Source organism: Bos javanicus, unplaced genomic scaffold, assembly GCF_032452875.1.
Source record: "Bos javanicus breed banteng unplaced genomic scaffold, ARS-OSU_banteng_1.0 tig00001810_1, whole genome shotgun sequence".
NCBI classification, from domain to species: domain Eukaryota; kingdom Metazoa; phylum Chordata; class Mammalia; order Artiodactyla; family Bovidae; genus Bos; species Bos javanicus.
This window is the reverse complement of record NW_026893782.1, coordinates 114105-137983: the sequence shown is the minus strand read 5'-3', so window position 1 is coordinate 137983 and position 23879 is coordinate 114105. Positions and strand designations below refer to the sequence as shown.

Here is a 23879-nt window from a genome sequence, read left to right as displayed (position 1 = left end):
CAAGAGAGAAGAGACAAACATTGTTCCTTAGGGTCAAACTTGGTACCACGGAGTGGTAGTCACAGGATTGACAACACTCAAAAACACAGGCAGAGGTTTGGAACTGGGGGGGCCGACCAGTTGATATTTTGGTGTATTCATTTGAGGGGCCTGACAGACTGTGACACTGCCATTTCTTAAGAGTCGCAGAAGGTTAATAACCTGTAGTCTTTTTTACATGAATGGAGACTGAGACATGACTTGTCGTTGACTATGGTGGGAGGAATCACCTGGCTTGTGAATGAGGCAAGCAGATCAAAGTGTAACACAACTGGGTGCAGATTTCTCAAGCCTACTTCTTCTAAAGCAGAGTTACACCACATGTATGAAACGCTCAAACCAGGACCAGAACTTGCTGCTGGTACAACTCCTGTGCGCCAGTTCAAAATCCATTTCAGGTCCCTCCCTGGTCATTAAGTAACCAATGTGGGCAAAGTCCTAACATTAAAAGTGAAAGGTCTTAAAAATGCTTTTTCTAGAATTCTGTACATATTAAACTCTGCCACCTAATCTCCTGTTGCCAAAGAGTAGTGTGAATAGCTTATACAAACCTGTGCAAATATTTCTGTTTTGAGTTCTCACACAGAATTACTCACACCAAGCTACTAAAAAAAGGACACTTGCTGTACCACATGTTGGAGGGGTTCTCTCTGAGACGGTCTCACGGGGGAGGGGTGGGCAGGGTGGGCGCTGTCTGTCTGTGCACAGAGGAGAGGTGAGGCTCACAGGAGGAGGCCTGAACCCCCAGCACTCTTCTGTTTTCACAGTGACCGTTAGGTAGTTTCTCATAAATCATGACACCCACAGACACGACCGCCAGAAACATCATGATTCCACATGGTCACACAGCTCGGGCCTGAAGATCTGAGGGTGAGCAAACATCACTCGACTTGTCTGACTGTATCACTGTCACACATCCCTTCAAGGAGCGGAACCTGAGAAAACTAGAGAAGATGGCCAGGCAAGCTGCCTCAGCAGAGTCCACACAGCATGCTCCCATCTCTCCAAGAGAACGGGCTCCACAGACGTCACCAGACTCGCCTGAGTGAATCAGAAGGAAATTTCAGCATCATCAGGAACACATTTGACAGGGAGTTGTGGGGGGGGGGGGGGGGGGAGGATGAACCGGGATACTCGGATTGACATATATACAGCACTGATATTACACATAAAGTCAACGAGTAAGGACCTAGTGCACAGCACAGGGAAGTCTACTCAGTGCTCTGTGGTGAAGTAAATGGGCAGGAAATCTAAAAGAGAGGGAGATACGTAGATAGATAGATAGATAGATGACTGATTCACTTTGCTGTACAGCAGAAATTGACACAGCAGTGTAAAGCAACTATACGCCAATAAATGAATGAATGAATTTTTAAAAAAGGAACACACTGGGCACCCTAGAACTTGTGGAAATGAGGAGTCCACACCCAGGGTGCAGCACAGCACTAGGGCTGCCCTAATGTTGGTTTACTGCCAACGGACTGCCTGGACCAGGCCTCTTCTACCCCAGAAATCTCAACGCAGAGGCGGGGAGGCAGCCAGTTGCGGTCTCGCCAGAGCTCTGCTCTTGCTCACGCAGCCATGCCAAGGCTGAGATCACCGGGAGAACAAGGGACCCACAGTCCACCTCAGGACAACAGACACAGCTGCCGTCACTCACTTTGTGGACATCCTGCTGCAGTTTCCTGTTCACATCCTCGGACTTGAGGAGGTCCTTCTTGGCCGTGTCCAGGTCCTCCTTCAGCTCTGTCACATGGGCAAAGAGGGCTGCCAGGCGCTCCTCCATCTGGCTCTGCTCCTGCTTGTCTATGACTTCCTGGAGGTCGATCACCTTAGCCAGGTCTTCCTCGTGGCTTAGAGGGTCTCTAAGGGGGAAAGGAAGCCTTAGACAGCCTTGTTTTGAGAGGGAGGGACCACAGCACTTCCGGGCAATCGGTGACGTCAAAATTGCCTTCTGCTCTCTGGGAGCTCACAAGACCCTCACAGCCACTCAGACCTACATGGTATGTTGGTGAGAGGTCCCAACAACCCCACACAGACTGGATGGTAAGACAAGAACCAGACAGAGAGTGAGACCAAGGACTTGCCTTTCCATTGGCGGTTGGCATGTTTTCTTGCTCATGATTTACATCAAGCACCCTGTGCGTTAGTATCTTTTCCTGGTTATTCTCCTCTTTAAGAATCATCTGCTAAAACCAAAAAGTTGAATTAGAGTAAAGAAGTAAAGACAGCAAAACACTGGAAAAATTCAAGTCTAAACTGAAAACGCAACATAAAAAGAAAATACATGGTGATGCTATCCGTCCCGAATATCACCAGGTGATTAGAGTCAGAATTTGTCTTCTGCTGGAAAAAGGGGTACTTAAGAGATCCTGCAGCTCTGAGCCACAAGTCTAGTTTAATAGTCATTAAAATAACCCAGGTGGGCAGGTCCTCAATCAGAACGATAAATAACATCTGATGCCCACCACTACAGCTTTCATTCTTTTTTAAAATGAAAGGATTCAAATGACAAACCCTTCACGGAAATTACACAATGACTGATCAAACTTACCTCTTTATGTGTGGCACCTAATTCTTCTTCTAACAAACTACACCTTTCGAGTGCTACTCGTAATCATGCTCTCAACTCAAATAAAAGGGGCCAAGTCACTGTGTGTTGATGTGTGTATATACGTTAGTACACTTTTTAGTGTGTACTCACCCTAATACATGGATACTGTCACAGAACACCTTGAATGTCTCTCATTGATCTTAACGTCAAGAGAATCTGCTTGTTAACAGCTTTAAATTCTAAATTTGAGAGAACAAAATGTTATCCTAAATTAATTCTATTACCCAGTTTTTAACTGCAAGTTGATATACAGAATATAATAAATCTGGAGACATTTATGCCAACTAATACTTTTTAACTGGGGGTTTCCCAGGTGGCTCAGTGGTAAAGAATCCGCTTGCCAATAAAAGAGGGCAGGTTCGATCCCTGGGTTGGGAAGATTGCCTGGAGTGGAAGATGGACACCCACTCCAGTATTCACGCCTGGGAAGCCCCATGAAGCGAGGAGCATGGTGGGCTACAGTCCACAGCATCACAAAGATTTGGACATGACTGAGCATGTACACAGGCAACGCTTTTTAACTATATAAAACTCTGACTTCTTACAGAAAAAATATATATACAAGAATTCAAGAAGCTCAAAAGTCAAGTAGTTACATAAATAAATGCATCATCCACCTAACAAGACAGCAAGTGTACAAATCCAGGACGGCTGGGTGGCTGGTACCTTCTCGTCCAGGGCCTTGTGGTGCTCAAACAGTAATTTCAGTGCCCTGAGCACCTCCACGTCGCTGGTCATGCCGGCTGGGGACTGCGCCTGCTGCTTGCCCACCGTCATCTGGAGGGACGGCACATACCAGGAAACCAGGCACTCCAGATGCTCCAGCAGCAGCTGCAGGGCAGGGCCAAAGGAGCACCTTCAACCTCATATTTGATTCAGGGCCAATAACTCCTCTCAGACTCACCCTATAGTGGAAAACATGCTAAGGCACATCGGAATCCCGCCAGTTCAGGCTAAAGTTAGAGTGGACTTTCCCAGGAGCCCAGTAGTTAAGACTCCACACTTCTGCAGGGGTCATTGGTTTTAATCCCTGATCGGGGAACTAAGATCCCACACAAAGTGTAGCATGGACAAAAATGTAAGTTAAGAGAACTCCACCCTCAAATGTTCTAAAATTACATTAGCTCTCATTATAAATTTGAAGCAAGGTATGAGAACCCCGAACTGATCCACCCTGGTCAGCTCAGTGGGAAGGTGTGAAAAATGACTTGAAAATCAGACAGAGTTTAAAGACACCAAAACGGAGGCCAGTGGTGACCCCCGCAGGGCAAACGTCAACACTTGAGAATCCCCCTACTGACCCTGGTATTGCTTCTTTCCACTCTAAGCTCAGCGATTTCTTCTTATTCTTTCAAGAAGCTGCTCCATGCATATTTTTAGTTCTTCAGTAGGAGTTGGAAACTCCTAGAAAACAGTTAAATGAGAAACTAAATGCAAACATAAATTAAAAAGAGAGCGAGACTATGAAGACTGACCCTGTCAAGTCTCTCCAGGCTCCACACAAAGGATTTCCTTGCCCCTCCAGAGAAGAGGGGGTCCACTGACCCCACGACCACACAGACCACCACAACTCAGACCAGCCTTCGGCCTCCACCTCGACCTGGCAGGCACGCGGCAGGGGAGAACCTGGAATCCAAGCCTGCCTTCTCAAGACCCAGGGACGTCTGAGAAGCTTTCCAAAACATAAACTTAACAACAAAGTGGATAAAGAGATTCTTAAACGACACACAGACCAATGACCTAGAGCCACTGGGGAGAGTGAAGAATAAAGGGAAGGTCTACAAGGCCACAAGCTTTGGAGTGTTCCTCTGGGATAAAGGCGGATGGCACCTCAGGGCCATCTGTTAACCTGACTCCACTGAAGCCACCCAGTCATTCAATCAAGTGGTTAAAATGTTAAATTTATGTTAAATGTATTTTACCACAATTTGCGTGCACATGGGGCCCTCCACATGGTGAACTTTCTCAAACTGAACCACATGGAATCTTTCGTTCTTCTATTTTTCTTTGCAGAAATAAAAAAATCCTGGGCTACGTATCCCCTACTACATACTGAGTGTCCAGCACCCAGAACAGTGCCCAGCACTTGTAAGAGGCATGTAGTAGACATGTGTAGCTATGAGGGTGTATGTCATACATGTAAGCAGTAGGTACCCGTCATTAAAATACTGGACACACTGGTCTGTGCTTTGTAGGATGGGAGACATTAACGGGCTTAGCCTTTCTGCTTCAAGGACTGACTCTCTAGCTCGATCCTCATGCCCCAGAGACTCCTCCAGCCAGTGTATCCTTTCTTTGGAAGAAGGGAGACGTTAAGGGGCTTAGCCTTTCTGCTTCAAGGACTGACTTTATAGCTTAGTCCTCGTGGCCCAGTGACTCCTCCATGCAGTGTTTCCCTTCTTATGGGGCCCCCGACGATCCTTCACGTGGCACCTGCACAACCTCTTACAAGGTAATCCTGCTGGGGTCGATCCTGCCCACTAAGGCCAAAGTGCCCTGGCAGGCAGGGCCCACAACTATGCTAACAAAATGAAACACAACCCCAACACTTCGCTGGGTGAGGCCTAGTCTGACGGGCCCAGCCCCCGGCTGCTCTCACCTCAGGCCACTCTGCTTCCAGGACTTGGGCCGAGGCCAAGTTCTTCCTGGTCTTGGTCTTTGCCTTGGGGTTGCAACACTGAAAAAGTGCCCACAGGCGGGCCCTTCGGTTACACACCCTCGCAGATGGGGGCAGGCCCCCACTTCAGGACCTGCCAAGAAGGGGGCTATGGGGCAGCCCAGGCTTCCAGAACGAGATGCTGGAAAGCTCCTCCCTGGGCTTGTGGTGGAAGGTGGGTGAAGGCTGCTGAGACTGAGCTTACAAGGACACTGCCCCCTCCCCAGCCTCAAGTCCCTCAGGCCCTAAGTGAACAGACAGCTCTGTCCCCACTGGATGTGTGTGTCAGAGGAAACTCTGGAGAAGGCAGCATCACTCAGAACCTCTAGGGTTTTCCAAACATAATGTCCAACATGCAACCAAAGAAGCAAAAAAGGGTGTAACAACAAACAGGACCAAGAGAAAAAGAGCTGAACCAGATCCAGACGTATCAGATGTATATCAGCATATCAGAAGTGTGCTAGAGGTATCAGATGCAAATGTCACCTGTTCAAAAATATACTTGAGTGAAAATGAGTATACTACCCAAAGCAATTTATAGATTCAATGCAATCCCTATCAAGCTACCAACAGTATTCTTCACAGAGCTAGAACAAATAATTTCACAATTTGTATGGAAATACAAAAAGCCTCAAATAGCCAAAGCGATCTTGAGAAAGAAAAATGGAACTGGAGGAATCAACCTACCTGACTTCAGGCTCTACTACAAAGCCACAGTTATCAAGACAGTATGGTACTGGCACAAAGACAGAAATAGAGATCAATGGAACAAAATAGAAAGCCCAGAGATAAATCCACGCACATATGGACACCTTATCTTTGACAAAGGAGGCAAGAATATACAATGGATTAAAGACAATCTCTTTAACAAGTGGTGCTGGGAAATCTGGTCAACCACTTGTAAAAGAATGAAACTAGAACACTTTCTAACACCATATACAAAAATAAACTCAAAATGGATTAAAGATCTCAACGTAAGACCAGAAACTATAAAACTCCTAGAGGAGAACATAGGCAAAACACTCTCTGACATACATCACAGCAGGATCCTCTATGACCCACCTCCCAGAATATTGGAAATAAAAGCAAAAATAAACAAATGGGACCTAATTAAACTTAAAAGCTTCTGCACATCAAAGGAAACTATTAGCAAGGTGAAAAGACAGCCTTCAGAATGGGAGAAAATAATAGCAAATGAAGCAACCGACAAACAACTAATCTCAAAAATATACAAGCAACTCCTACAGCTCAACTCCAGAAAAATAAATGACCCAATCAAAAAATGGGCCAAAGATCTAAATAGACATTTCTCCAAAGAAGACATACAGACGGCTAACAAACACATGAAAAGATGCTCAACATCACTCCTTATCAGAGAAATGCAAATCAAAACCACTATGAGATACCATTTCACACCAGTCAGAATGACTGCGATCCAAAAGTCTACAAATAATAAATGCTGGAGAGGGTGTGGAGAAAAGGGAACCCTCTTACACTGTTGGTGGGAATGCAAACTAGTACAGCCACTATGGAGAACAGTGTGGAGAGTCCTTAAAAAACTGGAAATAGAACTGCCTTATGATCCAGCAATCCCACTGCTGGGCATACACACTGAGGAAACCAGAAGGGAAAGAGACACGTGTACCTCAATGTTCATCGCAGCACTGTTTATAATAGCCAGGACATGGAAGCAACCTAGATGTCCATCAGCAGATGAATGGATAAGAAAGCTGTGGTACATATACACAATGGAGTATTACTCAGGCATTAAAAAGAATACATTTGAATCAGTTCTAATGAGGTGGATGAAACTGGAGCCTATTATACAGAGTGAAGTAAGCCAGAAGGAAAAACACCAATACAGTACACTAACGCATATATATGGAATTTAGAAAGATGGTAATGATAACCCTGTATACGAGACAGCAAAAGAGACACTGATGTATAGAACAGGCTTATGGACTCTGTGGGAGAGGGAGAGGGTGGGAAGATTTGGGAGAATGGCATTGAAACATGTGAAATGTCATGTATGAAACGAGATGCCAGTCCAGGTTCAATGCACAATGCTGGATGCTTGGGGCTGGTGCACTGGGACGACCCAGAGGGATGGTATGGGGAGGGAGGAGGGAGGGGGGTTCAGGATGGGGAACACATGAGAAATAAAGGAATAAAAAAAAAGAAAGAAATACAGATTTTAAAAGCTGTGGTAATATATACCTATTAAAATAAATATAAGTAACACATCCCAATATTTTCACAATTCTGTGGGAAAATACAACTATTACTGTAGATATTATAAGTTGTTTCAGTCTGGAAAGAAATCTGGCAATATGAGAAAAAGAACCAGAAGATATTTATATTTGATACTTTATAATTTCACTTTGAAGGGTACATCCTAAGGAATTAGGCTAAAAGATGACCAAAGGTAAGCTGTGTAAAGAACTTCATAGCAGAACTATTCAGAGATAATGAAAACTAGAAACAGTCCAAGTGCCAGTTGATAAAGTATGTAAGTGTAATGGGCATCTATCAATGTAGCAAAAAAAAAAAAAAACAACTGATGACTGGCTGGATTTTCTATGTCAAGATATACTTTTTTATTATGTTGTCACAAAAAAATACAGTATTGTTCATTTTACTTAACAAACTTGTATGTGTATAGTCAACTAATAAACCATCTACAACAATAAAAAAATATATACTTGACAAAAGGAAAAATTTCTGAGAATCAAAACCAACTCTAGAACTTTACAATAACAGTGACTGAATTTAAGAACTCAGTCTCGGGGCTTAACATCAGATTGGACGTAGCTGAAGAGAGGATCAGTGAACTGAAGGATTGGTCAGGTAAAAAATATATATAAGAGAGAAAAAAAAAGGATAGAATATATTGAAGGAGCCCCTTGTTAAACTACATTGTTAAAAAGTATAAATGGGGACCCTCATGGTGGAGAAAAGACAGAAAGGGGAATAAGAAATGCCTCCAGGGGTTGAAACCAAAGAGCCTCTTAATGAAAGTGAAAGAGGAGAGTGAAAAAGCTGGCATAAAACTCAACATTCAAAAAATGAAGATCATGGCATCCGGCCCCATCACTTCATGGCAAATAAATGGAGAAACAATGGAACCAGTGACAGACTTTATTTTCTTGGGCTCCAAAATTACTGCAGATGGTGAAATTAAAAGATGCTTGCTTCTTGGAAGGAAACCTATGACAAATCTAGACAGCATATTAAAAAGCAGACACATACAAATAATAAATGCTGGAGAGGGTGTGGATAAAAGGGAACCTCTTACACTGTTGGTGGGAATGCAAACTAGTACAGCCACTATGGAGAACAGTGTGGAGAGTCCTTAAAAAACTGGAAATAGAACTGCCTTATGATCCAGCAATCCCACTGCTGGGCATACACACTGAGGAAACCAGAAGGGAAAGAGACACATGTACCCCAATGTTCATCACAGCACTGTTTATAATAGCCAGGACATGGAAACAACCTAGATGTCCATCAGCAGATGAATGGATAAGAAAGCTATGGTACATATAAACAATGGAGTATTACTCAGCCATTAAAAAGAATACGTTTGAATCAGTTCTAATGAGGTGGATGAAACTGGAGCCTATTATACAGAGTGAAGTAAGCCAGAAGGAAAAACACCAATACAGTATACTAATGCATATATATGGAATTTAGAAAGATGGTAACAATAACCCTGTGTACGAGACAGCAAAAGAGACACTGATGTATAGAACAGTCTTATGGACTCTGTGGGAGAGGGAGAGGGTGGGAAGATTTGGGAGAATGGCATTGAAACATGTAAAATATCATGTATGAAACGAGTTGCCAGTCCAGGTTTGATGCACGATACTGGATGCTTGGGGCTAGTGCACTGGGACGACCCAGAGGGATGGTATGGGGAGGGAGGAGGGAGGAGGGTTCAGGATGGGGAACACATATATACCTGTGGCAGATTCATTATGATATTTGGCAAAACTAATACAATTATGTGAAGTTTAAAAATAAAATTAAATTTAAAAAAAAAAAGAGAAATCCAGTGAAAGGCAATGAGGAAAAAACAAAACAAACAAACAAACAAACAAAAAAAACAGAGACATTACTTTGCCAACAAAGGTTCACTGAGTCAAAGCTATGGTTTTTCCAGTAGTCATGTATGGATGTAAGACTTGCCCCATGAAGAAGGCTGAATGCCGAAGAATTGATGCTTCTGAACTGGGGAGTTGGAGAAGACTCTTGAGAGCCCCTTGGACTGCCAGGAGATCCAACAAGCCAATCCTAAAGCAAATCAGACCTGAATATTCACTGCAAAGACTGATGCCGAAGCTCCAATACTTTGGCCACCTGATGCGAAGGACTGACTCGTTGGAAAAGAACCTGATGCTGGGGAAGACCGAGGGCAGGAGGAGAAAGGGACAACAGAGGATGAGATGGTTGGATGGCATCACCGACGTGATGGTCATGAGCCTGAGCAAGCTCTGGAGTTGGTGATGGACAGGGAAGCCTCGTGTGCTGCAGTCCATGGGGTCGCAACGGGGCAGATACTGAGCGACTGAACTGGCTGACAGGGACAGTGGCAAGAGTTGGTTCAAGAATCAGACCACTGACTCAAAAATGAAAACCACCCATTGGTTTCAGCAGCTCTGTGGGTGCCTAAGGCTAGAAGAACATGTTCAAGTGTTCAGAGGAAAAATGGTGTGGCTTTTAATGGCACAGCATCACTGAGAGCTGACTTTTCAAGAACAAGGAAGTCAGAAGATAATGGACTGGCATCTGTAAAATGCTGAAAAACAAATAACTACCAACCTGGAATTCTATACTCAACACAAATACTCTTCGAAAATGAAAGCAAAATAAAGACTTTTAGGGTAAATGGAAATGAGACAACTCATCACCCACACACATGCACTAAAAAAATATTCAGGCAGTGCTTTGGGAAAAAGAAAAGTAGTCTCTGATGGAAATATAAAAAACAAGTAGAGACCAACAATGAGGTAACTGTGAGGGTAAATACTAACTTTACAAAACAATGATGTTAACGCCAAATATACATCTAACAGTTCAAAGTGTAACAGTGACAAGGAGGAAACAGTCGAGTCAGGGAGGCAGTAAAAGTACTAAGTTAGACTTGAATGTAAAACACACGCTGTGTCTCTGAATGTGCACCCAACAACCTGACAGAGGAGCACAGAACTAGAGAAACACTTCAAACTTCTAAAAGAAGGCAAGAGCAAAGAACACAGACTAGGTGGGACAAACAGAAAACACACAGCAACATGGTGTCTACACACTGAATATCAACATGATAAACAGAGCAAACACTCTCATTAAAAGATAAAGTGTAAAACGGATTCCAATGAAAACTGTACACTATTCACAGAGCTACATGTTAAGATGGAATATCTTTTAGACAGGTGAACCTAAAAGATACCCAGGCCAACAAGGACAGAAAACTGATGTGGCGATATCACTATCAAATAGTCTCTAAAAAAGAAGCATTTCTAGCGATAAAAAGGAGCATCTCATACTGATACAAGTTCAGTCTAGCAAGAAGATGAGGATTCTAAACTTGAATGTACCTAATAACATAACTTCAAAATATCAATACATAAAAACCGACAGAAATAGAAAAGGAGTAACAGCCGAGTTCATAATCCCAGTGGGAGACGTTAAAGACACATCTCTCGTGGAACTGGGCCCCCTGGTATGTAGTCACCTGCAGCCATGAAGTACCTGAAATGCGGCTGGCTCTACAATCAGATGCGCTGCAAGCATGAAACTCACACTGGATTTTAAAGACTTAGCATGAAAAAAAGAACGTGAACTATTGCATTAGGTTTTATCATGTTGATTACACACTGAAATGATAATATTTGGGGTGTGTTAAAATAAAATATATTACAGGTAATTTCACCTACTTCTGCTTTTACTCAACGTGGCTACCGGAATCTGAATTACATGAGTGACAAGCCTGATCTGACTGATACACATGGAACACTGCATTCCCACTGATACATATTCAAGAGCCCAAGGAACATATAACAGAAAGAATATGTATTGAGCCATTAGGAAAGCTTGAATTATTTCAAAGGACTGAAATAATGCAGAATATACTTAGGGATTGCAATGGGCTGATGGTTTATGGGCCCTCAAACTTCACCCAGCACGTGGTGATGATCCGAGGAGGCAGGCACTCTGGGAAGGGTCAGGCCAGGAGGGAATGGGCTCCTGTGCTGCAAGGACAGGGAGAAGCAGGAGGCAGTCTAGGAACCAGGAAACAGGCCTCACCAGATGTGGCACCTGCTGGTGATCTTGGGACTCCCCGGCCTCCAGGACTACAAGAAACAACTTTCTGTTGTTTATCAGCTAGTCTACGGTATTTATAACAGTAACCCCAAAAGCCTATGACGGGGTTCTTCATGGAATTAAGCTAGAAATCAAAAAAGGGTCACTGGAAAAAGCTTCCCAAACATTGCGAAGTTAAATGACATACTGCTTGAAGAATTTCATGAATAATAATTTTAAAAAAACACAATGAAAATTAGAAAATACTTTTCCATAAAAGATATTGAAAATCTGGCTTATTCAAACCTGTGGGACACAGCGACTGTGTTTAGAGGGTAACTTAAAGCCTTAAACACATACACTGGAAAAGAAGGAAGGCTAAAAATCAATTAAGCCTCTCTCCCAAGAAACCAGGAAAAAAACATAGCAAACGAAACACAAGGTAGATGGGGGAAAAAAGGAGCAGAAAACAAGGAAACAGAAAGCAAATATGAAGTTTTTTAAAAACAAAGCCAAAAGTTTGCTCTTTGAAAGAACTGATAAACCCCTAGAGAGACTTATTAAGACAAAGAGACAAAGCTCAAATCACCAGCATCAGGGGTTTTTAAAAGGGGAGACAACACATCTTGCAGATAAGAAAAATATTATGAACCACAGTTCACTTACTAACTGGAGAGTCTGCTCACCTCAATAACTTCCTAGCAGGAGGGAAATGCTTTACTGAAATAGACCCAAGAAGACATACAAAATCAGAAAATTTTATTTGCATGAAAAAAATTACATCTGAAATTAAAAGCCTCCCCACAATAAAACCAACTAATCAATTCTTCCAAAACTCTAGGGTAGAAAACAGTAATCTCACAGGAATTCTTGCAGTAAACAAGGAACACTCTCCAACCTTGTTTTATAAGACTAGCATAACCTTGATACTAAAACCAACCAGGAAGAAGTACAAGAAAGTAAAATTACAGACTCTGAGTATAGATGAAATAATCAAATAAAGTCCAACTGAAGGAGAATACATTGAGATCAGGTTGGGGTTGTTTTAGAATCACAAAATTTTTTTAAAGTTAAATCACATAAAAGAAAAATTACCCATTTCAAAATCTGCAGAAAATAAACTTAAGAAAAGTTAATGTAATAATTTTAGTTCACGACTAAGAAAAAACTCTTAGTAAACTAACAGAGAAGAATTTACATATTTTGATTAAACTATCTACAAAAAAGCTAATATCATGTGTGATGGTGAAATACTGAAAGCTTTTCCTCTGATAATGTGAAAGAGACAAGGATACTTATTCTTACTACTTCTGTTCACCAATGTACTCAGGACTGGAGATCCTAGTCCATACAATAAGGCAAGAAAAAGTAAAGGGTTATCACAGTTGCAAAGGGGAAAAAATAATTTATTTGCAGACATAATTGTGTATACATAAATAAATACAATTAGAATGATTTGAAATAAATGGATTTACCAAGTGAATATAGAAAAGTAAATTCTGTATCTATTAGGAATTTATAATGGCACTGAAAATATCAAGATATCTAATTAAACATGTGCAAGACATACAGCAAACTATAAACTTCTCAGATAAATTAAAGAAGATCTTAAAAAATGGAGAGCTATCTATATTGTGTTCATGGATTATAAGAACAACATAAAAGACACACACACACACACACAGAGTTAACTGTGTGAGGCGATGCGTATGTAAGGCAATCATTCCATGACGTCTATGGGCATCAAGTCATCACAATGTAGACTTTAAATACACATAAACTGTATCTGTCAATGACTCCTTAGTGAAGCTGGGTGTCTAAAATCAGGGCCTGGCACCTGGTAGCTGGCAGGTGTGGGAACCCAGGTTCACATGCAGGCTGTACACACTCTTAATCACAGGTGAGACCTGAAGCAACCCAGCAACTCTCTATTTTTCTTTTTCTGTTTTGCTCTGTTCCCCTTGCCATTTGTGTTTAACAGATTCCCAGTATCGAGTGAGCCGTGTCAATGCAGCAATAACGTTTCCCCATCTAAGGCAGGAGCATGTAACACCAACAGACTTCCCATCGCCCTGAGATAACTGGGGTGCCCCATCACAACAGAAAGCAAAGAAACACGACAGTCCCCGAGAGAGAGCTGCCCGACGGCAGGGGGAACTAGGTCCACCAGACGTCCCAAGGGGACCCCCAGGGGTTTGGAGCCCAGGCTGGGCCCCTCAGCTTGAGGCCACACTTGCCTTTCCACCATTCTGGGGGTCCTGGCAGGAGAAAGCCAGGCCAAGGAAGGGGGATGGTGTGGCCGGCCCGTGGGACTCAGGGCAGGACTGCTGGGCTCCACGTCCAGTCACCACCCTTGGAGTGTACAAAGCTCTTGGGATCATTGTAGGTTTTTGGCAAAAAGCAATGGAGCTGAAGTCACTTATGATGGTTTTTTTTTTTTTTTTAATCCTCACTGAGGATTCCCTCAGTCCCAGCCTCGGCCCTTAGTGAGATGCAGACTCCTGGTCATCCATGGCTCTGCCCGCAGCCTGCCATGGCAAGGGGAGGCTACCAGACACTGGGTGCCACATGGGGTTCTTCCCCCACTTTGAGTGAAGGGCTGCACCCCCCTCCCAGGATGAACCCGGCTCAGCCCTCCACCTCTGATGCTGAGGCGCCCATGCCTCCCACGACCGGAGGATCCAGCCTCTCCCGGGGCCTCCGTGTCACTGCACAAGCCTTGTCCATGCGGCCCCAGCAGGCAGGGTGAGTCCTGTGCGGAGCCTCCCAGCTCGCTGGCTTTGCTGCCCGCATCAGGGCCTTGTATGTCCACTGAATGAGTGGATGAGGGCCCCTCACAATGACGGTGATGGTGATGAGGAGGAGGAAGTTAAGCGGGCTGAGATCCAAGTGTCAGTCCCTGATTCAGCCATCTGTGTGTATGAACTCATTTAACCTCATGACAAGATTGTGTGTTGGGGTTGGGGGGTAGGAGGTGGGTCCTGCCACTGTTCTCACCTTGGAGCCAGCAAGTTCACTCTCAGTGTCCAGGAGTGGCTGCAGCCACTGGCCACAGACTGGACAGCTTTAACACAAATTCATTCCCCCCCAGTTCTGGAGTCAGAAACCTGTGATCAAGGTGTGGGCAGGGCTGAGCTCCCTCCAGAGGCTCCAGCGGAGGGTCCCTCTGGCCTGGTCCAGTCCTTGGGGGACGCCAGGCCTCCCTGGGCTTCTGGCCACATCACCCCGACCTCTGCGTCCATCTGCACAAACCTTCTCCCCTGGGTGGCTCTGTGCCTCAGATCACCCCCTCTTTTCTTCCAAGGACACCTGTCGTTGGATTTAGGGTCCACATGCATCCCGGGTGATCTGGTGCAGAGGTCAGGAACTTACTTCCATCTGCCGAGACCTTTCATCGGAATAAGGCCACCTCTGGAGGCTGCAGAAGGATGGATGGCTTTTGGAGCCACCACTCAGCCCACCATACTTGTCATGAAGCCACAGGGCAGAGCCTCACTGGGCTTGGTGAAGGGAGCTTCGAAGAAGCAGGGCTCAGTCCTGGGGCTGCCTCAAGAAAACAGTTAGCATCAGGACACTCGGGCACAGAGACCAGATGGGCAGGGCTCAGAGGTGTGCTGGTGGGCGTGGGGCTCACCTGCAGGGAGCCTGGAGCCTGAGATGACGGCCCAGGGCTGGGGGACACAGTGCATGGTTTGGGAATGGACACATCCCAGCACGGACGAGGGGAGGCAGGCCCGGGGGCTCAGGCCAGGGGAGCCCAGATCTTCCTGCTGCCCTCAAGGGGCAGGTCAGATGGGCACAGGAGGGAGCCGTGGTTTCAGCGACCTGGGTCGGAGTCCTGGTCTGCTGCTGTGTTGTCTCTGGTGAGTGACTCAGCCTCTCTGAGCCCACCGGAGAAGTGCTCACTGGTGCCCGGGAAACAACGCATGCATATTGGAACTGGGAGAAGAATCCTCGTCACTTATTGGTACAGCTCAATCTTTTCTGGAGGCCATAACCAATGTCTTTATGTTTGATGTTCATTTCAAAGTCAAGAAGTTTTTAAAAAGATATGTGTGGCAAAGGATTTAATTGGACTTGGACAGGCTCTTCTTTCTCCTTTATGAGCATGGCCATTTCATTATCATATGAGCAATAATGATATATGACTGAATATTCACATCACCAGTGAGAATTTCCCGAGTGCCAGACTCCAAGTTAAGTACTTTAGGATAACCCAGTGATGTAATGACTTGTTTCCCAGGTGGTTCAGCAGAAAAGAACCCGACAGCCAATGGAGGAGATGCAGGAGACCGGGGTTCAATTCCTGGGTTGGGAAGATCCCCTGGAGGAGGAAATGGCAACCCATTTCAGTATTCTTGCCTGAAAAATTCCACAGAGAGAGGATCTTAGGGGGCTACAGGGCTGCAAAGAGTTTGACATGTATGAGCCACTAAACATGCACACAGTCGTGTAAATACTGTTGTTATCTCTGACAAATGGTGAAGCTTCGGTGTTGTTGATTAGTCATCAGATTTTGTCTGATTCTTTGTGACCCCACGGAGTATACGCTGCATGGAATTCTCTAGGCCAGAATACTGGAGTGGGTGGTGTTTCCCTTCTCCAGGGGATTTTTCTGACTCCCCACATATTGTAAGACTAAACTTGAGAATTCTTGTTTTTATTTCATTTCAAATAGCCTTTGGGAATCTGAAAGGACAGTGTAGGTACTTTCAAGATGTCTTCTGCAAAACAAAGCCCTTTCGGCAAATGTGGTCATAATATCCAGGTAGGTGTTGCTGTTGTAAGTGTCACATATCAGCCAGAGGCAAATTCTGAGCTCTTCCTCTGGCAGAAACAAATTGACAAAATAAGGCAAGAAAGAGAGCTGGGAAAACAAACCACATCAACAAGTGGAAAAGCATTCCTCATGAGACAAAGCTAGAGAAAAACCCAACATCCTTGTGGCCCAAAAACCCTCTTAGAAATGAATGTTCCATAAGGAAGAGATGAAACATGTCAAGTTCCAAGGAGAGGCAATGCCCATGGCCAGTGTAGCTTAGAGACGGCCTGACCACTCGATGAAGACACACACCAATGTAAACCCTTTGCAGACAGCAGTGACAGGCATCACCATAGTAAGTGTTTAGTCTGGGGACAACCTGCCCTGGGCTCCAATAAGCGAGCAGACCTGGTTCTCTTCCTCTGCCCCCACACCATTCACTCATAATGGCAGCTCAGGTGCTTTCGTGCCCTGCCTGCCTGTCTGGCTCATCCATGAGCTTTGACCACCTCCAGGGAAGGACTCTGCCTTCTCTTCTCTATGCGCCATGAATCTGCACACAGTGGGCCTTCAGAACCTCAGGAGACTCACCCCACCCCCACTATAGCCAGACCCTCCCCAGGCATTAAAACAGCTGTGGAATCACTTTGGCCCAAGTCCTACTTACGGATCCTTGGAGCCCACTACAGCCTCTACAGCATGATTAATCAGGCCCTTTATACACAGATTCCTGCCTGTCAGATCTGAGCTTTGGATTCATGGTCAGCTCTGTCCCTCCCGTGGCAGCCAGGTGGGTCGCAATGTAGACAAAGGAGCACAGGAGCTGAGTGTCAAGGGAAGCATTGAAAGGACAGTGATGGATGCAATCTGTTGCAAACTGAAGGAGGGTCCCTGCATGTCTCAGAAACGGCCTCTGGTGTGCAGGTGTCGAGAAGGGCCCCCACAGTGCAAAGGAAAGGGAGGTACTCGGGGGCAAAGGCTCTTGGCCTCTCCGGTAGCAGCTCCAGGTGGACAGCCAATGTGGTCACATGAGCGTGACGCTTATTCCCTCACAAAGAAAGAGAAAGGGGGCAGGGTGTGGGAGTGGATGTGGTGGGTTGGATGGAGGGACGTATCCTTCCTCTCTCCAGTGAAAATCGCTTTTTTGAGTCTCAGAGCTGTGAGAAGGCAGTTACCAAGTTAGGTCCCCACAGTATCCGGTGTGGGCTGGGTGTCTTAGCCCCCATCACATGGACAAGCCACACCATATGGCTTCCCTGAGTTCTAACAGCAGGATCTGGGGGTTTTGTCTAGGTACACACTTCCTTGCTCTAGCTGTGTTACCCCCTTCTTTGAGCCCCAGTTTTGTCCTCTAGAAAAAGGACATCGATTGCTACCTTAGCAGGTTGCTACCTTAATCCCATGAAGACTAATTAGGGTGATACTACAATGAATAGCTGGCCTTAAGAGATACTGGGCTTCCCTGACAGCTCAGCTGGTAAAGGATTCTCCTGCCATGCAGGAGACCCCGGTTTGATTCCTGGGTCGGGAATGCTGATCCGCTACAGAAGGGACAGACTACCCACTGCAGTATTCTTGGGCTTTTCTTGTGGCTCAGCTGGTAAAGAATCTGCCTGCAATGTGGGAAACCTGGGTTCAATCCCTGGACTGGGAAGATCCCCTGGAGAAGGGAAAGGCTACCCACTCCAGTATTCTGGCCTGCAGAATTCCATGGACTGTATAGCCCACAGGGTCGCCAAGAGGTGGACACGACTGAGGACTTTCACTTCACTTTCAAGAGATATGACCTGAATCCAGATTAAACTGGAGTCTCCCAGTGTCATCTGGCATTTCTTCCCTGAAGCCAGCCAAAACCCACACAGGTGCATTTCCAGGGTCTTCACGTAGCCAGCTGGACAGAAAACCCAGCATAGTCCAAGCAAGCTGACAGTCAAGCAGAAGAGGACTCACGGGCAGACGGCTTCCCTCCGGTCTCAGGTGGAGCTCCAGGACCACAGCAGGAACCGGCGCTCTCAACCCCTGGGCTCAGCAGCGCCCTCCTAATCAGGCCGGCGGCTCTGCCCTAACGGGCGCAAGAAGGTCACAACTGCCCCAGGTGAACTCACGCCCCCTCCCACTGCTGCAGCCTGACCTCACAGGGCCCCACCCCTTCCGGCAGAGCCAGCCCTCCTCTTCCTTTGAATCCAGCTTGAGGCCTGGTCCTGGGTCCCGATTGGTCAGTGCCAATCATGGTGGCCAGGGATGGAACACACTGATTGGCCAGGTCCAGGTCATGTGACTATACTCTCCAAGACACGTGTGAGCTGCTCACACTCTGTCAGGGATGGAGAGAGTGCAATGCCCCCAGAGCAGGGCTGAGAGTCCGGTCACTCTGTCCATGTGCTCAGTGTCCTGGGACATGCCTGCACATCATCTCTACACACCACTTTGTCTCCTCTGCAGACCAAATATTCATGACACACCTTTTCCCTTCCCAAGCGCTGTTTCACGCACTGACATTCAAGGGAGCAAGACCTCCTTTTGGAAGGTAGGTTTGGAGATCCTCTCTTAAACTCTGGGCTTGTTCCTTGTTAGAATCTATCATGTTAAAATTCTATCATGTTAGAATAGTTTATTCAGTCTAAAAACCCTCACTGAGCACCACCACATGCTGCTTTGCCTATTCAGGATTCTTAGCTGTTCTGAGTAGAGGGGCATGGCCTAGGGGCCTCCCAAAGGGAATGAATTTTTTCCAAGGAAGTACCTGAGAGGCTGAATCACTGAATCACTTTGCTGTAAACCCTAAACAAATTATTGTAAATCAACAATACCTCAATTTAAAGAAAAGATATTCCCTCATCAAAAATGGTTCGAAATTTTGTAAAGCTTTTCCTTCAATTGTTGGTTTTTAGTATGTGTCTAATTGATTTGGTGCTGTCTTTTGAGGAAGGGATCCAACTTACTTTCCCACATGGATACCAAATTGTCCCAATGGGACGATTCCTTTGTCCTTTCTCCTGGAAATATCCTTTCTGCGTTTACACATTAAGAAGCTTCTTTTAACAATGCCAAGTATCAAGAACTTCAGATCTTTGGAAATTTGTACAGCACCTCAGAAGCATGTTTCCATTTCTGTGTCTTCTCTTCACACTTCACCATTGCCTGTTTCTAGTATACACAAGTACCCTCAGAGGGTTCTCTGTAGTGAACCATGTATGTTTCTGTGAGGACAGAGGATGTGAGCACAGAGGAGGGACTGAGTGACCCTAGTGACCATGTAACCATGCTCAGCAACCTCAATATTAAGTCTGGCTGAGACTTCCTAAGGCAAGGTCTGTGTTTCTCCCTCTTGCTGTCCGGATATGCAAAATGATGTTGGTGGATTGGGACTTGGGTCCCTGGGTCCAGCAGTGTAGAGATATACCCATAGCCTGCTTTTCCATTATATTTTCCTCCTGTGGGCTCTGCTGAGCTGCTGTGGAGATATTTCTGCTAAAGGCTTGAGAGGTAGTCAATCCTTCTGCTTCTCATCCCCTGCCCTGTCTGTACTTCTGTCATTTTTTTTAATATAGCTAATTTTCAATGTTGTTAGTCCTTGTGTCATTCTGACTCTCAGGCACCTGTGGTTTAATAGACCTCCAAGTCCCAAGAGCTCTTTGCCTGGTGGAGACCTGGAGAACTCAGGGAGCAGCACCACATCACACAGGAGCCCGGACCAGAGAGAAGGTTCTTGCCAGGAAGGCTCCATCCCTGCTAGGGGTGGGTGGTTCAGGGTTCACATCTGATTGTGCATCCCCCGGGCCTTCGGTGCAGGCCCCACTCTGAGATCTGGAAAGGAGGTGGCTTCCCTCCCTGACAGAACTAGTATTTTTTTTGTCCTCATCATTGTCCAGTCCCATTTGGCTCCCAGGCTCTACACTTGACCCTCACCCACAGGATCAGGAGAGCCCAGTTCTAGAGGAGTTTCATACAGGGAGAGGCTCCCGGAGACACGCCAATGCCCGGGCCTAAATAAGCATTTCCTTGGAGTTTCACAGCCCTGGGAGGAGATACTGGGTTTGTGTCCACTTTACAGTTGAATATGTTGAGCCTCAGATCATTGTGTGATTTGCCCTGGGTCACTCTGCAGGTCAGTGTAAGGTGGGATTTGAATCCAGACTCTATGTCTTGGAGCCTGTGACTGTACAGGTGTTTCTGCTTGTCGGTAAAATTTATTTCATGGTTGTTGTTGTTGTTGTTGTTGTTGTTGTTTGATGCATTTGTATATGGTACTGTTCTGTTCTCTCTCTGATGGCTCATATCCTGCTACATTGCTGAGTTTATTAGTTTTAATACTTGTTACTTGGTGGAGTTTTTATGGTTTCATATAAATCCTGTCATAATCAAATAGTGGCAGTGTAACTTCATTTGTTCCAATGGGGATGCTTTTATTTCCTTTTCTTGCCTAGTTATTCTGGGTAGGACAGTTCCACTACTATGTTGAACAAGATTGGGGAGAGTGGGCATCCTTGTACTATTCCTGATCTTTTAGGAAAATCTTTCACCTCTTTACCACTGACTTGGATGTTAGCTGTGGGCTTGTCTTATATACCCTTTAGGATGTTCCATGTTTAACCACTGTATTGAGAGATTGTTCCAAAATTGATGTTACACTTTGTTGAAAGCTTTTTCTGCAATTATTGAGAAGATCACATGATTTCATTCTTAATTTTGCTCATATTGTGTATCACAGTGATTGATGTGCAAATAATAAATCATGCTTGCAGGCACAGAATAAATTCCATTTGATCATAGTGTATGATTCTTTTTAATGTGTCTTCAGTTTGGTTTGCTAATATTCTTTTGAGGATTTTTACATCCATGTACACCAGAGTCAGGGTTCTCTGGTGGTTCATATGGTAAAGAATCTGCCTGCAATGCGGGAGACCAGGGTTTGACCCCTGGGTCAGGAAGAGCCCCTTGAGAAAGGAATGGCTACACACTCCATTATTCTTGCCTGGAAAATTCTGTGGACAGAGGACCTGGTGGGCTACAGTCCATGGGTCACGAATAACTGGACATGACTGAGTGGCTCACACTTACAAGAGTGCTTCTTGACATTCTTAATATCTAAATTTAAGATTTTATCTCAGTCAAAAATTACAGCCTAAGGCAAAAATGTCAAAAGTCCAAGAGTCCTTAGAAGTAAATGAGAATACGGCATAACAGATGAAAGCAAGAAGGACTCCACATAATGTACTTTTCATAAGAATTTTAGATCTTCAGAGGAATTCTCACTGAACTGAATTAAAATGCAAGCTTTAGTTTAAAATGCAAACCTTTTTTGGTATTATGTTTCTATGTTGAGACTGAAATGTTATTATGTATGTGTGAGATATTAAGCAATACTGTGTAGCTATTAAAATCATATTTTCAAAACCTTTAATGACATATATAAGCACTTATAGTGGAAAAATAGCTAGGAATAGAAGATGATCCCATATAGCTTTAGATGACAGTACAAATATGTTGAATGATAGTTTTCAGATTGTATTTATTAATTTTTAATTGAAGGATAACTGCTTTACATTGTTTGGTTTGTTTTCCTCATACAACAACATGAATAGGCCATAAGTATATTATCCACTCTTTGGTGAGCCTGCCTCCCACTTCCCGCCATCCTACCCTCTAGGTCGTCACAGAGGACAATGCTGGGCTCCCCATGTTATATAGCAACTTCCCACTAGCTAGCTATTTTACATATGGTAGTAGGTGATGTTTCAGTGCTACTCTCTCAATTCATCCCACCCTCTCCTTCTCCAGCTGAGTTCACAAGCCCTTCCTCTACATCTGTGTATCTATTTCTGCCCTTCAAATATTCACCAGTACCATTTTACAAGATTCCATGTGTATGCATTCATATAATATATTTGTTTTTCTCTTTCTGACTTACTTCACTCTGTATCACAGTTTCTAGGTTCATCTACGTCAGTTAAACTGACTCGTATTGTTCCTTTTCGTGGTTGAGTAATATTCCATTGTGTATATGTTCCACGACTTCTTTATACATTGTTCTCTTGATAGACATTAGGTTGCTTCCATGCCCTGGCTATTTTAAATAGTGCTGCAGTGGACATTGGGGTAGATGTGTCTTTTTAGAGGTATGGTTTTCTCCGGGTATATGGCCAGTAGGGGATTGTTGCATCCTATGGTAGCTTTATTCCTACTTTTTAAAGAAACCTACATTCCTTCTCCATAGTGGCTGTATCCATTTACATGTCTACCAACAGTGCAAGAGGGTTCCCTTTCTTCCATGTCCTGTTCAGCATTTATTATTTGTAGAATTGTTGATGATGGCCATTCTGACTGGTGTAAGGTGATACCTCACGTAGTTTTGATTAGCATTTCATTAATAATGAGTGATGTGGAGCATCTTTGCATGTGTTTGGTGACCTTCTTAATGTCATCTTTGGATAAATTTGTTCATGTCTTCTGGTCACTTTTCAGTTGGTTGCTTTTTATCTGATATTAGGCTCGATGATCTACTTGTGTACTTTGTAGATAATGAAGCAATGCTTCATTTACAATTGCTTTCTCCTATTCTGAGGGTTGTCTTCTCATCTTGTTTATAGTTTTCTTTGCTGCTTATATACTTTGAAGTTTCTCTAGATGCCATTTATTTTTATTTCAGTCATTCTCGGAGGTCTTGCTGTGATAAATGGCAAAGAGTGTTCTGCCTGTGTTTTCCTCTAAGAATTTTATAGTTTCTGGCCTTACTTTTGGTCTTTAATCCATTGTGAATTATTTTTGTGTATAGTATGAAGAAGTGTTCTAATTTCATTCTTTTACATGTAGTTGTCCAGTTTCCCAGCACCACTTACTGAAGAGGCTCTCTTTTCTGTCCTTTCTCCATTGTACATCCTTGCCTCCCTTGTCAAAGAAAAGATGCCTATAGGAGTGTGGGTTCATCTCTCAGCTTTGTGTCTTGTTCCTTTGCTCTCTGTTTCTGCTTTTGTGCCTGTACCATAGTGTCTTGGTAGTATAGTCTGAAGTCAGAAGGTTGATTCCTCCAGTTCCACCTTTCTTTCCAAGATTGCTTTGGCCCTTCTGGGCCTTTTTTCCCCCCATATAAATTGTAAAATTATTAGTCCTAGTTCTTTAAAAAAATGTCATTGGTTGTTTGATAGGGATGAATTTAATCTTCAGATTGCTTTGGGTAGTATAGTCATTTTCACAACATTGATTTCTTTCAAGTCAAGAACAAGGCATATCTTTCTATCTGTTTATTTCAACTTGGCTATCTTTCATCATACAGCCTGTCTTTCTGCATACATGTGTTTTGTCTGTTTAGATAACTTTATTCCTAGCTATTGGGGAAGAAAAATGGAAACCCACTCCAGTACTCTTGCCTGGAAAATCCCATGTACAAGGAGCCTGATAGGCTACAGTCCATGAGGTCCCAAAGAGTCGGACGCGACTGAGCGACTTCACTTTCACATTTCACTTTCATGCATTGGAGAAGGAAATAGCAACCCACTCCAGTGTTCTTG

The 23879-nt window shown here is 44.4% G+C and overlaps 1 protein-coding gene across 1 annotated transcript; it reads right to left on the bottom strand.

Annotated features, from left to right (window-relative positions):
- Window positions 1-536: 536 nt before the first annotated feature.
- LOC133243992 (liprin-alpha-1-like) lies at window positions 537-18564 on the bottom strand. The gene is made up of 5 exons (XM_061410672.1): window positions 18322-18564; window positions 3955-4057; window positions 2127-2225; window positions 1700-1904; window positions 537-1080 (listed from the first exon to the last, which is right to left on the bottom strand). The coding sequence occupies exons 3-5, from the start codon at window positions 2159-2161 to the stop codon at window positions 961-963; spliced, it is 360 nt and encodes a 119-aa protein (XP_061266656.1). The 5' UTR covers window positions 2162-2225; window positions 3955-4057; window positions 18322-18564; the 3' UTR covers window positions 537-960.
- Between the last annotated feature and the right edge of the window lie 5315 nt (window positions 18565-23879).

Coding starts and splice junctions, on each gene's coding strand:
- LOC133243992 (XM_061410672.1), bottom strand. CDS start 2,161: ATGAGCAAGAAAACATGCCAACCGCCAATGGAAAG. Junction 1,905..2,126: donor TGCCAACCGCCAATGGAAAG/GCAAGTCCTTGG, acceptor TTTCCCCCTTAG/AGACCCTCTAAGCCACGAGG. Junction 1,081..1,699: donor TGCAGCAGGATGTCCACAAA/GTGAGTGACGGC, acceptor TGATTCACTCAG/GCGAGTCTGGTGACGTCTGT.